General features: G+C 46.7%; 1 protein-coding gene across 1 annotated transcript in view; it reads right to left on the bottom strand.

The window, feature by feature from the left end:
* ttn.2 (titin, tandem duplicate 2) overlaps positions 1-20,689 on the bottom strand; it is a 234,276-nt gene that overhangs the window by 14,769 nt on the left and 198,818 nt on the right. Inside the window, exons 214-239 of the mRNA XM_078286142.1 lie at positions 20,253-20,549; positions 19,436-20,023; positions 18,987-19,289; positions 18,515-18,811; positions 18,074-18,361; positions 17,524-17,823; positions 16,966-17,117; positions 16,542-16,692; positions 15,474-15,779; positions 13,036-14,802; positions 12,621-12,914; positions 12,069-12,356; positions 11,446-11,745; positions 10,822-11,156; positions 8,842-10,573; positions 8,229-8,531; positions 7,204-7,515; positions 6,653-6,943; positions 5,621-5,920; positions 4,845-4,986; positions 4,477-4,640; positions 3,492-3,794; positions 2,282-2,563; positions 1,342-1,935; positions 754-1,044; positions 295-594 (exon numbers count right to left, since the gene is read on the bottom strand). Of these exons, the coding sequence (XP_078142268.1) occupies positions 295-594; positions 754-1,044; positions 1,342-1,935; positions 2,282-2,563; positions 3,492-3,794; positions 4,477-4,640; positions 4,845-4,986; positions 5,621-5,920; positions 6,653-6,943; positions 7,204-7,515; positions 8,229-8,531; positions 8,842-10,573; positions 10,822-11,156; positions 11,446-11,745; positions 12,069-12,356; positions 12,621-12,914; positions 13,036-14,802; positions 15,474-15,779; positions 16,542-16,692; positions 16,966-17,117; positions 17,524-17,823; positions 18,074-18,361; positions 18,515-18,811; positions 18,987-19,289; positions 19,436-20,023; positions 20,253-20,549 (10,680 nt within the window). The remainder of the gene's footprint in view (positions 1-294; positions 595-753; positions 1,045-1,341; positions 1,936-2,281; positions 2,564-3,491; positions 3,795-4,476; positions 4,641-4,844; positions 4,987-5,620; positions 5,921-6,652; positions 6,944-7,203; positions 7,516-8,228; positions 8,532-8,841; positions 10,574-10,821; positions 11,157-11,445; positions 11,746-12,068; positions 12,357-12,620; positions 12,915-13,035; positions 14,803-15,473; positions 15,780-16,541; positions 16,693-16,965; positions 17,118-17,523; positions 17,824-18,073; positions 18,362-18,514; positions 18,812-18,986; positions 19,290-19,435; positions 20,024-20,252; positions 20,550-20,689) is intronic.

The raw sequence follows: 20,689 nt of genomic DNA, 5'->3' as shown, positions 1-20,689 counted from the left end.
AGAGAGGGATAGAGAGGGAGAGGGATGGAGAGAGAGAAGCAGAGGCAGAAGTGGGAAAGAAAGAGAGAAGGTATGACGGATAGAGAGAGAGAAGGGAAATTAGATAAGCTTATCTTTCTTTTTCAATAGGATGGTTAAAACTAATAGCAAATTATAAAATAATGTAATTTTAACAATTCATCAATTTGCTGGGGACCCCCTGGAACCAGCTCAAGGACTCCTGGTGGTCCCCGGACCGCACATTGATAACCACTGATGTAATAAATCCACGACACGGGTTAGAAGAGAACTTACTCTTGGCGCTCTTGCACTCCACCACCTCGGACTGCAGGAAGCTGCCGACGCCGAAGCGGTTCATGGCAGCGACGCGGAACACGTACTCGGTTCCCTCGCTCAGCCTGGTGAACTTGAAGCAGGGCCGTGTCACCGACTCGGACACGGTGCTCCAGCCGGGCCGGTGCGCGTCGCGCTGCTCCACCACGTAACCGCTCACGTTGGCTCCGCCGTCCTTCTCCGGAGGCTCCCAGCTGACAGTGACCGACACTCCGTCGACCTCATCGATCCTCACCGGACCCACCGGGACGCCGGGTTTGTCTGGCAGACGAGGAGACGGTTGGTTAGAGTCCATCATGTTGTGTGTGATGTGAACATTTACATAAACTGCTAAATCTCTCAAAACTCATTTCTATACTAGAACAACATACTTGTATATAACCATCGTTTGCATGTAGAAAGTGAACAGCATCTGCTTACCGAGGATGATGACTTTGATGACCTCAGTTGCCATGCCGACGCTGTTCTTCACCTCCAGGCTGTAGTCTCCTGTGTCGTTGATGGTTGTATCGCGGACGATGAGGTGGGTGTATTTGCCGTTGCTGTCGATCTTGATGCGTTCCAGGCTGTCCTTCATCTTGGCGCCTCCGAAGAACCAGGAGCAGACGGGCTGCGGCCGGCCGCGGATGGGCAGGTTCAGGTCGATGGGTTTGCCGCGGTGGACGTGAACCATCTTCTGAGGGAGGCTGGTCATGTCGATCTTGGGCATCACTGCAAAAGGAGGATCAAAGTATTGTGGAGAGGTCAGGTCAAATCCTTAGTTTGTCAAATTCTTACTGGTATTCTCACCTGAGACTGTGGCATTTAAGATAAGATAAGATAAGATTGAACCTTATTGATCCCCTAGGGGAAATTCAGGTGTCACAGCAGCAATTGGCAAAGGTGAACCTGATGCAACTCCATCTAAATCTGACAAAGTAGATCTACGACTGACAAAGGCGGCTGAGCATGTCCTAAAATGGCCACCGTACTGCGGTGATGTCAGCATGTGGACGGGTGTCGCCGTACCTTTGATCTCCTGGATGGTGACGGGAGTGACGATGTCCATGGGCTCGCTGACCCCCCTGCTGTTGGTGGCCCGGACTCTGAACAGGTACTGGTCGTTCTCGGTCAGAGACTGGACGGTGTACTGGGACACCGAGGCCTTGACGCTCGCCACGGCGCTCCAGCGGTCCGATCCCACCTTGCAGGCCTCGACGATGTAGCCGGTCAGCCTGCTGCCGCCGTCGTGAAGCGGCCTCTCCCAGCGCAGGACCACGGTGGACTTGGTGACGTCGACGACCTGCAGGTCCAGAGGAACGGACGGGACTTCGCACACCAGCACCGCCTCGGTGGTCTCGCAGGGCTCACCGATACCGTAGATGTTCTCCGGCAGAACTCTGAAGAAGTAGTGCGCTCCCTCCTCCAGGTTGGTGATCCTGAACAGAGTCTTCCTGCACTCGGTGGTGACCGTCTTGTAGGACTTCATGTTGGCTTCGCGCTTCTCCACGATGTAGTTGCTGACGTGAGCGCCGCCGTCGATGCTCGGGACGTCCCAGGTGATGACGACAGACTCCTTGGTGTAGTCCTTCACATTGACAGAACCCGGAGGCCCGGGAGTGTCTGGAGGACAGGAACGAGCAAGGAACAGATTAAATTACCGTTTGAGGAGACGGTGACTTATTTTATTTCATCACCTCAATACATAGGACTCTTTACAAGGAATCTGAATATAAACAATCATATTTATTGTAAAATATTCCAATAATAAATATAATTCAAGAGATACTAGTTAGGCTTGGGCAATATCCAAAATGCGAAAGTCAAAGTATCGCAGTGATATCACAGAAAATAGTGTGATATCACGATATTTGATATCGGTAATAAGCCTAACACTAGTAGTCATATCTTCCATACATCAGTCAGTGCATTTCTTATGTTCTGACCCCTGACTCCTGCATGACCTCACCGTAGACTTTAACCAGGATGGTGGCCGTCTTCTTGCCGGACGGATTCTCGGCCTCGACGACGTATTTCCCGGAGTCGTAGCGGTTGACCTTCTCCACCACCAGAGAGGTGTAGCTGTCGGTCGTCTCGATGAAGCCGCGGCTCTGCAGCTCCACGCCCTTCTTCCTCCAGGCCAGCACCGGCGTCGGCCGGCCGGAGACCGTGACGAACAGCCTGAGCGTTCCTCCGGCGCGCAGGCACACCGTCTTCTTCAGGTCGTCAGGCAGCTCCAGGTCCGGCATGTCTGGGGGGGGGCGGGGGGGGTTAATAGTCAGTCAAGAGCCAAATACTCTAATAATACGATGTAATGTGTCATGAATACATGGCTGTCACCTGGAAAAACAAGCAGTTTTTCTATATTCTTAAAAGATTATGTTTTGGAGACAGGAATTTCTACAGGAATGTAACACTTAATTTGAATAGCCAAATATTATTCAACTAATATCAGGTGACAAAAAGTACATGTTCAAGAAGTGTCACTTGTCACTTTTAACTTTTAACTTTATTTTTATTATTATTTTACAGTGGGTTTTATTTTCCATCTTATGTTATGCTCATTCTATGTCTATTTTCATGTGAAGATGCATTTTATGTATTCTCTTCTCCTCTTTATCTTATTCTCACTATCATTATCAAGTTTTATGTGAAGCACTTGGTGCATGTAATTTCTCTGTTGTAAAGCACTTTGAGCTGCATTTCTTGTATGAACGGTGCTATACAAATAAAGTTTATTATTATTATTATTATTATTACTTGCCTATTTGCTGCATCTCTACAGACTATGTAACCCTAAACCTGACATTAGACTGATCTTAAACCTAACCTTAACCCGACCCCACTTCTAACATTAACCCCAACCCTAAGATTAACCCGAGCCCAGACACTGAATATCAGTAGACACATTTTCACACTATTGTATCACCTGAAACTCTGTAGACTTTTTAGTGACACATTATAGTCACTTGATACAAACTTGAGTATCAACACTGAACTATCCAAATAAAATGTGACCTAGAGTCCAAAAATCCTGAAACTCTGTAGCATTACAATAACTAATCATAAATCATAAATTACTGATGAGCCTTCCTGAAAGTCTGGTTAAACTCTCCTTTTCTTCTGTAACTCTATATGTGATGTATTATTTTGTGACATCACTCCCAGGTTTAACTCACCGACTCTCTCCACCGGCTCCGTCTCCGCGCTCGGCTCGCTGAACTCCCCGGTGCCGTTGCTGTTGATGGCGGCCACTCTGAAGCTGTACTTCTTATTGGCTGCCAGGCCGGCGGCCGTGTATTCGTTGGTCTTGAGGGCCTTGGCGGTGGCGCGGTACCACTGCTCGGAGCCTTCCTCCAGGATCTCCACCACGTAGCCGGTGACGTCGCAGCCGCCGTCGTACATGGGCCGGGTCCAGGTCATGCTGATGCTGTGCTTGGTCGTGTCCGTGATGCGAGGCACCGAGGGCGGAGCCGGCGTGTCTGGGAGACAGAGACAGGATGTGGTGTTACATTCATTCATCTATGTCAAACGTGTCATAATTCTTCCTCTCTAAGGAACTGTTTTAAAGATAAACATGAGACAAGATGAAAAGTCAGTGTTGATTCCATGACAGAAAGCAGAGATATTGTTTTCATTTTTATATTCAAAGATTTCAACCTACTGCACCCTGATTTCCCCTTAAATTTCCTCTTAAGTAGCTTCAAAGTTAGAAATTATTTTTTTACATACTGTATGAAAACGTCACATTCATATTCTGTATCTGCTTCACTCAAGCTCTAACTGCTTATATTAAAATATTCAAACCCAAGACGCCATTTTTCATGGCTGCACCGTTAGATCAATTGAAAAAAGATCTAGATGTATTGTGCATCATGTGATAAACATTTCCCTGTAATTCAGCCTGACATGTTTAGTATCTTTGGAAACCTTGGGATCCAGACTAGAAGTTAAAATAAAGTTGTGTGGGTTTGAACAAAACTTGGCTGCACAACATGTTCGTAATGATGGTCCCACCCGCAGCATCGGCAGGGTGGAAGAGGTTTTAAATACTGCACTGCAATGCTGAAGAAAAAACTTAGATGAAAGTAGAAAGTTCTTCCTGCACCAGTGTAGGTTTTGTGAAGTGTGAGTTTCAAAATAAAAGCCAGTTTAGCTTCTTACATGTAGGGTCCTTGCAGAGGATGTAGGGCGAGGCGTCGCTCGGCTGGCTGTCTCCCGCAGCGTTCACAGCTGTCACTCTGAACTGGTAGTCGCTGCCCTCCAGCAGACCGGTGATCTTCAGACGAGTGTCGTAGATGGTGTAGGTCTTATTCACCCTGGTCCACCTTCAGAGAGAGAGGGAAGACAGAGAGAGAGGGATGGAAAGAGCCAGAAAGAGAAAGAGGAAAGAGAGAGACAGAGGGATGGAGCGATGGAAGCAGAGGAAGAGAATATATGCATCAATATTCCATTAACTGAAAGATAAAACGGTGCCACTGATAATCATTCATTTATTTATTCATCCATCCATCCGTCCAGTAGTTTCCCACCTGGTGCTGCTCTTCTCTCGTTTGTCCACCATGTAGTTCTTGATCTCGCTGCCTCCGTCGCTCTCGGGCTTCAGCCACTCGATGATGACGTGCTCCTTGCCCACGGCGGTGGCCTCCGGCGTGCCGGGCTGCGACGGGATGGCTGGGGGAGAGGGGGGGCGGGTCAGAGGAACGACAACAACTGTTTCCCACTGCTTGTGTATATTTTGTTTTGTAAAAGGAAACGAAAGTAGTGCTTTTTAAAGTGTTTTGTTGAGTTAAACCTGCAATAAGCGATAGAGAGACCTTCTAACCGACCCTGAAACTAATGTGTGCTATGTGCAGATTTCATTGAGACATAATCAAAAATAATGCATGCATTAATAAAAATCATCAAGGATAACATAAAGTTTCCAAAACTAATTTCCAATGTGGCAAAGAGAGACTGGTAACCGGTGAGACTCTGTAGGTACAGTTAGCTTAGCTGTTAGCCTTTATGCAAGGTGTTTTGCTAGGTTTGTCATTAGTAGGCCTCCATAGCACAGTGGCTTTGCTGTGCTTTATTTACAACTGCGTTCTGGTTTCTGTCGCCCTCTAGTGGTCAGAAATTTCACTTATTCAGCTTTAAGATACCGTTTGTACAACTTTTCACTTTAAACCTTGGCTTGTAAGACAACTTTACAAAACACATCACAGTAAATCTCAAGAAAAAGAACATAAGATTAAGGCCAGTTTGGTTTTGTTTGGTTTGTTTTGTATCTGGAGTTTTTAAACTAAAAGAAAAGGCCGTGTCTTACTGTAGGCGTTCCTGGCGATGACGGCCTCGGACTCCAGAGAGACTCCAGGTCCGTACTTGTTGACTCCTCTGACTCTGAAGATGTACTCGTTGTTCTTGATGAGCTTGCTGCTGACGCAGGAAAGCGTCTTGCACTCGGTCTCCATGATGACCCAGTTGAGGCGGCTGGTCTCGCGGCGCTCCACGATGTAATGTGTGACGGAGTCTCCTCCGTCCTCCAGGGGGATCCTCCAGGAGACGGTGCACTTCTCCTCCGTCACTCTGCTGATCACAATCTTATCAGCTGGAGCCCCGGGCGTGTCTGGAGACAGAGACAGAGCTTTAGATTATCACTGAATAACACAACACTTTATTTTGATTGTCTTGACTCTACAACACGTCAGCTGACTGTCAACTAGATCTGTCTCAACATGAATTCAACCAACACAGACTATAAAGGGAATCTCAAGTGCTGATCAACAGACTTCATCAACTGACAATCGGTTGAATATCAGCAGGAAGAAACACAATCCTACTTATTTACTTTAGATTACAACTACTAGAGACCTGTAAAATGTATCTGTTGATGTCTTATTGTTATTGTGTATGTATGTTTGTGCACCAGGGACCAGATGAACTTCCTAAATGGATAATAAAGTTAAACTTGTCTACATGTGGAATTGTTTCATGAGTCAGTTGCCTTACTGTCCTATAACCTGAACTTAAGCTAAACTTAAACATAACCCTAACTGAAGTCTACCAACAGTCCACTGATAGTAATTTGAGCAGGTCTACTTGACAGTCAACTTCTAGTTAGTTGATATTAATTACAGATAGTTTGTTGAACATTAGTTGAGAGTCAACTGAAAATACTTAGTTGATAGTCTGTTGAAACGATTCTTGCTGGCAGTCAGCTGACACTGTTGAGTATCTGCTGATACGTAGTTGAGAGTCAACAATAGCTATAAATCAGTGATACTGAATAAGTCCCAGTGCTCGTCTTTGTAATGATGTGATCGCAGTTCGGTCTCGGACGTGGATCTAGTCTGCTCACCCAGCACTTTCACGCTGACGCCGGCCGTCTTGATCCCGCTGGCGTTCTTCACGGTCAGGATGTATCTGCCGGTGTCATATCTGTCACAGTTCTTGATGATGGCCATGGCTCTGGTGGCGGTGTAGGTCAGAGAGTACTTCTCTCCCAGCTCCAGCACCTTGTCTCCCTTGGACCAGAACACCTTGGGTTCTGGTTTTCCGCCCACGGCTCCGTCCAGCACCAGGTCCGACCCGGCGCGGATGGTGATCGTCTCTCCGATCAGCTTGCTGTCCAGTTCGGCTCTGGGAGGAGCTGCAGTGAGAGAAGACGACGAGGTTTAGACTTTCAGATATTAATGTTTGTGCACAAAAAGTTATAAACCAATCCGTGATATACTGATGTGTTTCTTGTAAGGGAGCCATGTTTTTAGATCTAAATCTACATTTAAAATTACTTTTGGGCTCAAAAATATTTAGTCTGGCAAATTGTATCATTGTTCATCGCTCAGGACCCCGTCGAAAAAGAGAGGTTCCTGAGCCTATCCTACTAAAAACATCAATTTCAACACTTACAGTACTCGTCCTTGCATGTGATTGGTCCGGTGGACTCGGAGGGCGCACTGTGGACTCCGGCTGCATTCTTGGCGATGACGCGGTACTCGTAGGTCTCTCCCTCTCCCAGGTTGGTGACGGTGAAGTAGGTCTCGGTGATGGTGGTGTAGTTACACTTCAGCCAGCGGTTGTCGTCCCACTCGTCGGTGCTGTAGACTTTCCTCTCCACCACGTAACCCACAATTTTACTGCCTCCGTCGTTGAAAGGCACGGACCAAGCCAGCGACACAGAGGAGCGGGTGATGTCCGTCACCTCCGGCTTACCAGGAGGATCTGAGGAGAGACAGGAAGGATCCATCGTATTATGTGATGTATTACCAAAAATAATATTAAACAAGATAAAATTCTGACTTTCTTCCTTTACCTCAAAACATAAAGAATGGAAAAACAAAAATTGGAAAATTTATAGGAACTGCACCTCAACCTGTAGGTTAATAATATGTATCTTTTTGTATGTATCTTGTTTTTTTGGGGGGGGGATATACCCATATTGATCAGAAATTATGTGCATTTGTATGTTCACCTGTGTGTATGTGTGTGTGAGAGTAGTGGAGATATGTGTAGATGGTGGGGGGTGAAGGGGGGTCGCAAGGACACCTTTGGGTAAAGACATGAGGAAAAAAATACATACATACGATCCAGTGTGTCAAATGGAAATAAAATTGCCCAAAAAAAAAATACAAAAAGTTTTAAATAAGTTATATAATTTATGATTTCATTTAATAGTGTTGATTACCAAATGAATACTGTTCATTTAGAATAGTAAATGGAAAAGAAAAGAAAAGAAAAGAAAAGAAAAAAGAAAAGCACTGTTGATAAAGGAAGAAGACATTGATGTGTAGAGGAAATGTGAATATAAGCGATGCACCACACGGCCTGTAGGTGTCACTGCAGGAGAGTTGTATGTAATTTTCCACTATTCTCTGTTAGCTCCTCCCAGAGCAAAGCAAATAAATTGAATAAATTCCACGACATGTTTCCCTTACCGACAGGGTTGAGCGCCACCACCGGTCTGGACGCCTCACTGGCCTTGCTGAGCCCGGCGATGTTCATGGCGTACACCCTGAACTGGTACTCCAGGCCCTCGATCAGGTTGGACGCCTTGTAGTGGCACTCCAGGCAGGGCAGCTTGTTCTCCCTCACCCACAGGATGGTGTTCCTCTCCTTCTTCTCGATCCAGTAGCCGGTCACAGCGCTGCCGCCGTCGGCGTAGGGCAGGTCCCATTTGATGCTGATGGCGTTGGCAGATACAGATACCACATCTGGACGAGTAGGAGGACTTGGAGCAACTGGGGCGCAGAGGCAAGAGGAGGTTGAGTGTTAGTGTCTCAAAGTTACGACACATAACAAATGTGTATGATGATAATCACAGATTTGACACATTCTTAAACCTACCTGAAATAAATATAAATAGAATGGAATTGCAGATAAATTAATGTCTTTCGTTTATCAAAAGATCTTGCTCTGAACTCAAATACATTTGATATTTGACATCATTCATTCTCTAAAATGAACTCCCATAGACTTACACTGCTTCTAATAAAAATACTATCTAAGGAAATACACACTTTTTAAACTGTTTGTGTGAACAGTACTCACTGAACGGATGCTCAATGACAACAGCAGCAGACTCAATGGACTTGCTGACTCCAAACTTGTTCTCGGCACAGACTCTGAAGGTGTACTCCATGTACTTGGTCAGATGGGTCACCTTGATGGTGGTCCTCTTCACGCTGGAGTTAACCACTTGCCAGGAGGCAGAGCCAGACTCACGTTTCTCCACGATGTAGTTGCTGATCTCAGTACCGCCGTCGTCGGCCGGTTCAGACCAGGACAGGGTGCAGGACTCCGAAGAGACTCCGGAGATTTCCACGGGGCCGGTCGGAGCGCTGGGTCTGCCAACAACCACCACCGTCACCGTGAAGGTCTTCACTCCAGCAGCGTTCTCCAGGATCAGGTAGTACTTGCCGCTGTCACCTCTCTTGCTGTCTTTAACCACCAGAGTGGTCCTCTCCGTATTGGTCTTGATGGAGATTCTGTCTGTCTCCTTCAGCTTCATCTCCTCCAGCTTCCAGGTGACTTTGGGAGCAGGCCTGCCGCTGATGGGGATGTCGATGGTGAAGGTGTTGGAGGCCTTGCAGGTGATGAGCTGGTTGGTGATGCTGCTGAGGTCGGCCGTTGGCTCGATGCGAGGCTCCTTGATCACCACGGAGCCGAAGGTTCCCTGAGGCTCGCTGATTCCAGCATCGTTCTTGGCCTTGACTCTGAAGTCATACTCTGTGTTCTCGATCAGACCCTCCACCAGCATCTTCAGGGACTTGGTCTCTCCGCACACGGTCCAGCGGTCGGTGCCTTTGGCTCTGCATTCTACAATGTAGCCTCTAATGCGGCTGCCTCCGTCATGCTCAGGCTTCAGCCACACCAGGGAGGCTGTGGAGTTGGTGGTGTCGATTACATCAAGTCTCTTGGGTGGTGCGGGCTCCTCTGTGGCCACGATAGGCTCCGTCATCTCATGAGGTTCTCCCTGGCCGTACTGGTTAACAGCAATGACCCTGAACAGATATGGCACGCCGATATCCAAACCTGTCACCCTGAACATCTGGCGAGAGGACTTGGAGCTGACCTCCTGCCAGGCCAGGCGGGTGGCCTCACGCTTCTCCACGATGTAGTGATGGATGCGGGCTCCACCGTCATTGGTGGGAGCATCCCACATCATCGTCAGGGCTCCGCAGGTAACATCTTTGAAGCTGATGGCTCCTGGAGGTCCAGGAGTGTCCAGGACCTTGACGGTGAAGGTGATGGACTTGCGTCCACTGTTGTTCTCCAGGGAAAGGGTGTATTTGCCGGCCTCGTACCTGGTGCAGCCCTCGATGGTTAGAGTCGAGAAGGAATCTGTGGTGTTGACATCGGCCATGACAGGGAGCTCCCCATCTGCCTTGGACCAGGTGGCGAGAGGTGCTGGTTTGCCGCGGAAGGCAATGTTGAGGCTCACAGTGCCACCGTTCTTCACAATGTGTGTCTGTTTGAAGCTAGCGTCTATGTCGATCTCCGGGGATGTGAGTCTGTCCAGGGCCTGAACGGGGTTCGGGATCACGGAGGACTCTCCCTGTCCCGATCCGTTCACAGCACTGACTCTGAACTTGTAGAGCTCCCCAGCCACCAGGCCCTTGGCGGTGTACCTGGTGTGGATGCAAATCTGGTTGTTGACTCTGTGCCACTCCTCCAGACTTGCCTTACACATATCAATGTTGTAGCCAATGATTTCCATGCCACCATCAAAGACCGGCTTGGTCCATTCCAGAGTGACGGAGGACTTGGTGGAGTCAATGACCTAGAGGAGAGATGAGAGAGTAGTTTAAAACCCAAACCTCTGATTTCTACATTCCGGCTACCTATGTTAAGAACTTTGTTAAGGATTCATTTATTATGAAGGGCCATCTAATGCTTTTAGTGCCATGCAAAAAAAGTTTACTATAGAAAGTTTACTAGTACATTTTCATTAGTTATCAAGATCACTTAACACATTTGGCATGATTGTACGTTCAGGCAGGAACCCATGTGGTGTTACCATAGACCTACCTTGACCACGGTGGGAGCGCTAGGAGCACTAGTTGGTTCTCTGCATTTGAAGAGCCTGGAAGTGCTGCTGGCAGGTCCAATGCCGGCTCCGTTTTCAGCCATGACGCGGAACTCATACTCGTTGCCCTCGGTGAGGTTGGTGACCCTGTGCCTCAGCTCTGTGATCGGCCTCTTGGAGGAAACCTTCACCCAGCGCAGACTCTTCTTCTCCCTTCTCTCCAGGATGTAGTGTTTGATCTCGTTGCCTCCATCGGTCCTGGGCCTGGTCCAGCACATTGTAATGCTGTCTCCTGTCACATGGGTAGCATCTGGGGTACCAGGGGCGTCAGGTACAGCTGGGGGAGAGAGGGCAAAACTGGTTAGTTATAGTCATTTTAACAAGACTTGTTGAGCTATGATAGCTATCAAGCCATTCATGGTAAGTTTTGGTAAACTAAAATGTATTTATATTTATAAACACTTTTAAAGTATACAAAATGCTTGAATGAATAAATGTATTTTAAAAAAAATTTAGCCATGAAAAAAAGCTACATTTAAATGCCAAACCACATACAGTACATCCTGTATACATGACTTACATTCTGAATTGTGTCAGTATGTAAGCCTGTGAGTGACTGTACTTACTGTATTGCATCTGTGCGATGATGGGATCAGAGTCCAGTGGTTTGCCCACGCCAAACTTGTTGACAGCAGAGATTCTGAACTGGTACTCGTTGCCCTTGATGAGATTAGTGGCGTTGAAGGAGCAAGCCTCGCACTTGGAGGTGACCAGGGCCCAGGAGATCCTGGATGTCTCCCTTTTCTCCACCACATAGTGGGTGATGGCAGCGCAGCCGTCATTCTCTGGAGGGTTCCACCACACGGTGCACTTCTCAGCCGTGATGCCGGTGAAACGGATGGGGCCCTCAACAGGTCCGGGGGTATCTGTAGGGCAACAGGGAGCAGAGGAGTTGATTGGCTGAATATAGACGATATCTGATATACTGTAATAAATTTCATGAAGTTTCATTGTGTGATCTTACAGTTTAATTACTGACGGGTGATCTTGTACCTATTTATATTTACACATATTTACTCACTGCTTAAAATTTCTGTTGACTATTAATATTTTTGTCAAGAGCTGTGATTATTTTGTGATGAGAAGTGTAAATACAAACAGGTATAGAGGTGTGTGTGTAAAAATGAGTTTTAAACATAATAAGGTGCTTCCAGCCAACCTTGTTGCAGTATCACTGGTGTTTACTAACCTTGTACTCTGACGTTGACGTCAGCTTTCTTGGTGCCGGAGCTGTTCTTGGCCTCCACGGTGTAGATGCCGCGGTGGTTCCTGTCAGCGTCGCGGATGAACAGACTGCTGACGCCGATGTTGGTGGTAATCTCAATGTCAATCATGGTCCTCTTGTCGATCTCTTTGCCGTCCTTGTACCAGCCGACCTGGGGAACGGGCCGTCCGGTGATTCTGCAGCTCAGCTTGACATTCTCTCCAGCCCTCAGGGTGAGAGCCTGGTCTGCAGACCACTCAATCTCAGGAGAGACTGGAGACACACAGGGAACAAACAAGGACAAATCAGCCATAGTGATGTGGGAATCCTGTTAACGTGGACTGTTACTTATATAATATTTTTAACATTAAGCAGTAGCATAGTATAATCCTAATATTCCTCTTGTTGTGGATCTATTACTTGAATACCATAATAATATTAATAATGCACACAACAAAACAAGAGGTAGATGTGTATGATAGGATAATATCCATGTACTTCCACAAATACATGAGAACATGGCATGCAGATATGTACCGCTCTCGTCCTTGGTCATGATGTATCCGGAGGAGTTGGAAGGTGGACTGACGGTTCCCACAGCGTTCCTGGCGATCACCCTGAACTCGAATCGGTCTCCAGCAGACAGACCAGTCACGGTGAACTGGGTCTCGCTGATGTCGGTAAAGTTGCAGCGCAGCCATCTGCCTCTGCCCTGGCGCCTCTCGACACTATAGGCCACGATCTTACTGCCTCCGTCCCTCTTGGGGACGTCCCACTGCAGGGTGACCGAGTCTCTGGTCACATCGATGCAGTTAGGAGTGCCAGGTGGATCTAAGAGAGAAGAGGAAGGAGTGATTTATCCATTTTTGTTTTGTTTTAAAATCATGATGTAATGCAATTGATGAACAATAAAGAGTATCATATCGATTTAGTGTTTAGTGTGTGTACTCACCAACAGGGGAGATGGCGAGAGCGTGCTTGCTCTGTTCACTAATTGGGCTGACTCCAGCATTGTTCTCAGCATAGACTCTGAAGGAGTACTCCAGACCCTCAATCAGACCAATGATCCTGTAGTCTCTGTTGGAGATGATGGTGGAGTTCACCTTCTGCCACAGAAGACTGTTCCTGTCCTTCTTCTCAACGTGGTATCCCAGGATGGGAGAGCCTCCGTCGAAGCCGGGGGCCTCCCACTGGATGGTCATGCCATCGCTGGTGATGTTGTAGGCCACAGGTTTGCCTGGAGGGCCGGGAGGTTTGTACTGGTGCTGGGCGACAATGTCTGAGGAGTTGAGGGACTCGCTGACTCCATACTTGTTCTCGGCGCGGACTCTGAACTGGTACTCAGTTCCCTTAACCAGGTTGGGGATCTTGAAAGTGGTCCTGACGACGCTGGAGCAGACCATCTTCCAGTTGGCCTGGGAGGTCTCACGCTTCTCTACACTGTAGCAGGTGATCTCGCCACCTCCGTCCTCCTTTGGTTCGTCCCAGGAGATGATGATGCCCTGGGCTTTGATCTCATCGAAGCGGATGGGACCAACAGGCGCAGAGGGGGGTCCCAGGGTGATCACATTAATGTCAAAGAAGTTCTTGACCACTCTGTTGTCCAGAGCCAAGGTGTACTGGCCAGCGTGCTCCTTCTTGGCTCCTCTGACTGTCACCGAAGTCTTGTTGTCGGTGGTCCTGAAGCGAATCTTCTCGCTCTCCTTCAGAGGCACGTTGTCCTTCAGCCAGCTGATTGCAGGCCTTGGTTTACCCTTGAAGGGCAGCTCGATGTGGATGTTCTGACCAACACGAACGGCCAGCTCTCCGTTGGGGTAGTCAATGAGGTTGGCCTCAGGTGGAATGATGAAGTCCTTCACTGTGATAGGTCCGACCTGGGAGAAGTCGCTGTTGCCCTTCTCGTTCTTGGCGAACACCCTGAAGTCCATGATGGCATTCTCCTTCAGTCCTGTCACTTCGCAGCTGCAGCGCTTGCATGTTGCACCCAGAGTCCAGGTGAGGTCTTCCTTGGTTCTCTTCTCAATTATGTAGTCAGTGATGTGGCTGCCACCGTCGTGGTCCGGCCTGGTCCACTGTAGGGTAACGGAGTTCTTCGTAGAGTCCGCCATCACCAGGTCTTTAACTGCTCCGGGGGTTTCCGTAGCTCTAACAGGCTCGGTGGTCTCACAGGTGTCGCCCACGCCGTGCTCGTTCTCAGCGGACACACGGAAGAAGTAGGCCACATCCTCCTCCAGGCCCGAAACCTTGTAGGAGGTGTTGGCGCACTCGGCGGCGATCACCTGGTAGGCCTTCATGGTGGAGGCCTTCTTCTCTACGATGTAATTGGTGACGGGGGAACCGCCATCGATAAGAGGAGCCTCCCAGCTCAGGGTCAGCTTTCCTCTCGTCACATTCTTGATCATCATTTTCAGGCAGGTGGATGGACTGTCCAGAACCTTCAAGGAAACAGTGATGATCTTGGATTCTCCCACGCCGTTCTCGATCTCCAGCAGATACTTGCCGCAGTCGTCCCGGGTAACCTTGGGGATGAGAAGGGTGGTGGCGCGCTCAGTGCTGTTGATGGTGTAGCGGTTGTCGCCGGCCATGTTGCGGTCACCGCGGCGCCAGGTGACATTGGGGGCGGGGCGTCCCTTCAGGGGGATGAACACCTCTACGTCACGGCCGGCCCTGGCTGTGTACTGGGTGCTCATGGGAACATCCAGGTCCAGATCAGCCTCCTCTGTTGGAGAGAAATGGAACATAAGCAGGGATAAGAACAGAAATAATTAGTCAACAAAATACTGAAAATATCATTAAGACATTAATAGACAACACATAGAATTAAGTAAGTACAATACTCTTTTTAACTCTGAGGCTGCATGCACTTTATTTTAGCTTGCTTGTTTATATCTTAATCATTATTTCTATTTATTTTAAATTATTTAACTTATGATATCATGTACTTAAATTTGATGCTGCATTATAAGGTACACACTTTATAGTATGTTATATTTTATGCACTTTATATTTTATCTTAATATGTGTGTGTCACCTGAGGTTTGATGATGACCAAACACTGAAACTCTGAAGCTGTGTTATTATTGTACAGTATGCATTTTATTTTAATAGGTGATATAATTGTGTGTTGAATGTTGAAATAACTGTTGCCTGCTGTAGCTGCTTTTAAGATGCAAAACAAATGATCTCAATAAGGACATTATGTGATTTGTGCCAGTGCCATCAGCAAGATCTTAGAATTAGAATTAGTTATTTTAATCTAATTCTAATCTACTCTACAAAATATTTTTAATCACAACTGTGTATAACAACTAATGTTTGCGTTAGTTAGCATATGTATATTTGTAAACAGAGCTACCAAATGTAAAAAGAATCATCTATATAAATACGAACCCAAGATATCCTTGGCCTGCACAGGCTGGTACATCCTGATGCTTTCTCCTTTGCCCTTGCAGTTGGCAGCAGAGACTTTGAAGAAGTAGTACATTCCAGGTTTGAGGTGGGACACCACATACTCGCAGGTCCTGACCTCTCCCTTGGAGCTGATGATCACCCATTCTTTGTCCTCAGTGTTCATCTGTTCCACCACATAGTGTGTGATCTCACTGCCTCCATCATAGACAGGCTTTTCCCAGCCCAGGGTGATGGAGGTCTTTGTGGAGTCCACCACCCTCAGTTTGGTCGGGCCACTTGGCAGGTCTGGACATGACAGGACAAGAATATTGTCAGGAGTTACATGTGAAGACCAACCGTTTCAGAAAAGTTCAACAAAAAGCAGTAATAAAATTAACTAAATCTATCTTTCTTATTCACGTGTAAATAAGGTTTGAGGCGGTCAGGAAGAACAGTAGTGAGAAAGAATTACATTGCAACAGCCTTGAAGTGCATTTATAGTATGTCATACATAATATCTACAAACACTGCACTGCAAAAATCTCCATGTAAACAAGTCATTTAGTCCTAAAATCTTAAATTTCATAAAATAAGTGAAGAAATTGGTAACGCTTTATTTTCCGGGTCCGCAATTTCCTAATAATTTCCTAGAAAGGAACTGTTAATTTCTTAGGAAGTTTCCTGGAAAGAATCATGAAATTATGTTCTAATTATAGGGAAAATAGAGAAAGAGTTCAATGGTAGTTGATAGTTGGAAAGTACCTCCAATTTCTTCTGTTGTTTCCAAGACAGAACCATGAAATTATGTAGTAGTAGAAAATTTGAAATTAAATAAAATTAATTTAGAAACCAACAAATAACTATATTATATAATTATATGAATAATGACTTCTGATAATTGACCTCTGCCTATAATTTTTCTATAATTTTTCTCTTGTTTTAAGAAAAATAAGATTTGAAAACTGAATATAAGACTAAAAATGACTTGTTAAGATGTCATTGTGTGTCATTGCCCTGCCCACCAAATAAAGCAGTGATAGTGATGTTGAGTAAAAGGTGAAGGCGTACCGATGGGGTCGTAGGCCTTGTAGAGCTCAGAAGCCTCGGAGTAGTTTCCTGCTCCGGCCTTGTTGACAGCACAGACTCTGTACTGGTACTCATTATTCTCTACCAGGCTGCTGACCTTCTGCCTGGTGTCTCTGATGGTGCCCTTCACCACCTGGTGACAAACACACAGCTCAAGCTTTATTTCAGCTGAAATTCATTATTTACTGTATTGCATGCCTCCCACAACACTGACATACACACATAGACCTAATTAATATGTTTAATGTTTTGTGCAGAAAGGATCACACTTGAAAAAACGATTTGCGACATACAACTTTATATCATAAAGTTGTATGTGTCTGCTTTGTTGTCTCTGCTTTAACACTTAAACAAGAATCAGCCAATCAACAGAGATGCATCTCTAAAGAGAGGTCAGGCTACAAACCTTGAACCACTGCAGACTCTTCTTCTCCCTCTTCTCCAGGTAGTAGCCGTCGATGTCGCTGCCTCCATCCAGCGCTGGTCTTTCCCAGATCACTGTCATGGAGGACTTGGTGATCATGGTCACCTTAGGCTTGGATGGCTCGCTGGGAGGAACTGTTGGAAATCAAATTTATAGGTTGGATTAGAAACATAAAAAAACAATGATACATTGCAACACAGTAAATTATACTTGCTAGTAAAGTAATAGATATATTCTCTTTAGCAGTGACACATAGTGACACATTTGTTACCTGCTCAGTTAAGAAAAGAAGCCAAGTTTTTTAAGTAGAATTATTCATTTAATAAGCACCATCCTTCATCTTTACTTATAGTTTCCCATTGTTTGAAGAATTCTTGAGTTTTATGCTGTTGTGATATTTTCTTGAGTTTTAAGCTTTCTAGCATCAAGTGATGTTTCCCATGATCTTTAAATTGTCTAATATTTAATGCTTTGTCAGCAGATCAGATCAAACGGTTATGGTGCTTTGTGTGTGTGGTGTGTTTCATTCTTCTCACTTACCAAAGGCGTTCTTGGCGATGATGGGCTCAGACTCCAGTGGGTCTCCAACACCGTACTTGTTGACTCCACGGACTCTGAAGATGTACTCATTGCCCTGGATGAGCCTGGGCACATTGACGATGCAGTCTATCAGTTTCTCAGAGATGATGGACCACATGATCCTGCTGGTCTCCCTCTTCTCCACAATGTAGTGGGTCACCATGGCGCCGCCCTCGTCGGCGGGCGGGGCCCACATGATAGTTATGTTGTCGGCCGTCACCTTCTTGAACTGGATCTCTCCGGCTGGGGGGCCGGGCTTGTCTGGAGGAGGGAGGGACACATTCACAAATGTCAAGGCCTTGTTTTTTTTTAATAAATGGTTATTATTGTTATTTACATTACATAGTGATAGATGGGCAAGCACTGAGTTTAATATTCATTTGGAGGAGGAAATGCATTTAGGTAAATCAGTCAGATACTGTATATAATTTTAAATAACTACTTGATCAATTAGCAAATGAAATGACTCAAACTAATAATTTAAAATATTTTTCAATTAATATTTTAATACCTTGAATGAGCAGCCTGACAGTGGCGAAAGCTGATCCCAGGGAGTTCTTGACCTTGACCTCGTAGGTTCCTGAGTTCAGACGGGTGGTGTCCCTCAGGAACAAACTGGTGGATTCAAATGTGTGTTTGAAGGAGAGCTGGCCATTGGACTCCAGCTCCTTGCCGTCCTTGGACCACTCGATGGTGGGAGCGGGCTTGGCGGTGATATTAAACTTGAGCTCCACGGCAGAGCCTGCCTTGTGCTTCACCTCGTTGAGGTACTCCTGAGGCAGTTCAATCTCTGGAGCGCCTGGAAAACAAACCAACACGACGGGCAGGTTAGCACTGTACGTTAAAATAGTGCAGAATATATGTATAGAATGTAGCGTTACAGAATGTAAAAAATTTAAAAAGAAGAAAAAATATACATAAGAAATCTCTGTTTTCCTGTAATTCCACCTACCGTAGGTGTCCACGCATGTGGCAGGTCCAGCAACCATGGACGGGTTGCTGACTGAGCCCACGGCGTTCTTGGCCATGACTCTGAACTCATAGGTCTCGTCCTGCGTCAGGCCAGTCATGGTGAAGCGCGTGTCTGTGATGTTGGTGAGGTTAGCCTTGGTCCACCTGCCACTTGCACCCTCTCTCCTCTCAATGATGTAGCCGGTGATCTTGGATCCGCCATCGTAGTTGGGCTTCTGCCAGGCCAGGCTGATGGAGTTCTTGGTGATGTCACTGATACGCAAATTGATGGGAGGCTCTGCAGGAACAGACAACTGTTGGTGAAGCTTGCAGCGAAGGAGTACATTTATTCTGGTGTTACAGTATCTAAGGACTAAAATCATTTAATATATCAGTCAATTCTTTTACATTTGCTACATTAATAACATTTAGATTTAATTGATTTTTATATGAAGTTTGGACATCCCACTCACCGCATGCATCGATAGCCAGCACAGCGTCAGAGATTTTGCTGATGGCACTGACTCCAGCGGCGTTCTCAGCTGCCACCTTGAACTCGTAGATGAGTCCAGGGTTGATGCTGGTGACCTTGTAGTGCGTGGCGCGGATCACCATTTTATTGACCTTCTGCCACAGGATGCTGTTCCTGTCTTTCATCTGGAGGTGGTAGCCAAACACGTGGCTGCCGCCATCTGACTTGGGCTCCTTCCAGGCCACTGTGATGCTTTCTCTGGTCACAGCAGTGATCTCTGGAGCTGATGGAGCGTCAGGAATAGCTGGAGAGCGAGAAGGAGAGGTCAGGGTTGTTTACATGTTTACCATTAAAGGAGAGGAGACAATAGCATACAAACAGAAGAGAACAAAAAAGATGAGAAATGAGAAGATACACTCAAAACAGGGAAACAAAAGGAAAAGCATTTACTGTAAGGCAGGCTGACAGTGGCGGTTGGTGAGTCGATGTGCTCGCTGATTCCATATCTGTTCTCAGCCCTGATCCTGAACTGGTACTCCAGGCCAGTGGTCAGCTTCATGATTTTCATGGTGCAGCGAGCCACGGCAGAAGACACCTCCACCCAGTTGGCTGTGGTTGTCTCTCTCTTCAGGATGACGTAGTTGGTGATGGGGCTGCCGCCGTCATATGATGGCGGGAGCCACTTCAGGCTCACGCTGTCCTCTGTTACGTCAGACAGCTCGACGGGTCCCAGGGGAGCGCTGGGGCGGTCCAGAACCACAATGTTCACAAACGACTTGGTGGTTCCACTGGAGTTGGAGGCAGTGATGTCGTAGCGTCCCGAGTCTCTGGCGATGCTCTCACGCAGGGTAATCTTGATGCTGTCGGGGGTGACCTCAGAGTTGAACCTCATTGTTGACTTCAGCATCACATTGTCCTTGGACAGGCTGACCTTAGGCAGCGGCCGGCCTGTCAGTGGGATCTCACACTTAAGGTTGGAGCCGGCTCTGACGTACACTGTGTTGTGGGGGAAGTCCTTCATATTGATCTCGGGAGATTCTGGAGAGAAAAGGAACAAGGAGACTTATAACTGGGGGAAATGAGGAGTGAATATATGAAAAAAATCCCTCATGACCTCTTAACATCATATATTTAGTTAGGTTACTAGCAATCATGATGAATAAGTCATGGATGTAGACTTATTCTGCTGTTTGCACTTATTATAAGTCACTCGCTTCACTATTCCCAATGTTGAATCTGACCAATTCAACCCATGTCTGTAACTCACCAAGCTGGTCTTTGACCGCCACAGGGGTGAGCATTTCCTTGATGTCGCTGAATCCAGCGTGGTTCTCAGCTCTGACTCTGAAGAAGTACTCTGCATTCTCCCTCAGGCCGGACACTGTGAAGTGGATGAACTTGGTTACGCCACACTTGACCCACTTCTCCTGGCCCTTCTCCAAAGCTTCCACCAGGTAGCCGGTGATTCTGCTGCCTCCGTCCTGCTCCGGTTTGGCCCAGGCCAGAGACACACTCTCCTTGGTCACATCAGTCACACCCAGCTTGGGTGGTGGGCTTGGTTTTTCTGGAGGAAGAGGAAAGAATATGTTTTACTGGCACAATCAGGTATAATCTTTTACATAACATCTTTTACATGACATCACAACATCATGACATTTACATCTTTTACAATCATGCTAGTTGATTGGCCTGCAGCTATTATAA

The sequence above is a fragment of the Centroberyx gerrardi genome, chromosome 10 (assembly GCF_048128805.1).
Source record: "Centroberyx gerrardi isolate f3 chromosome 10, fCenGer3.hap1.cur.20231027, whole genome shotgun sequence".
Lineage (NCBI taxonomy): Eukaryota > Metazoa > Chordata > Actinopteri > Beryciformes > Berycidae > Centroberyx > Centroberyx gerrardi.
Note: the sequence above shows the minus strand (reverse complement) of the source record. Positions and strands in the feature narration are given on the sequence as shown.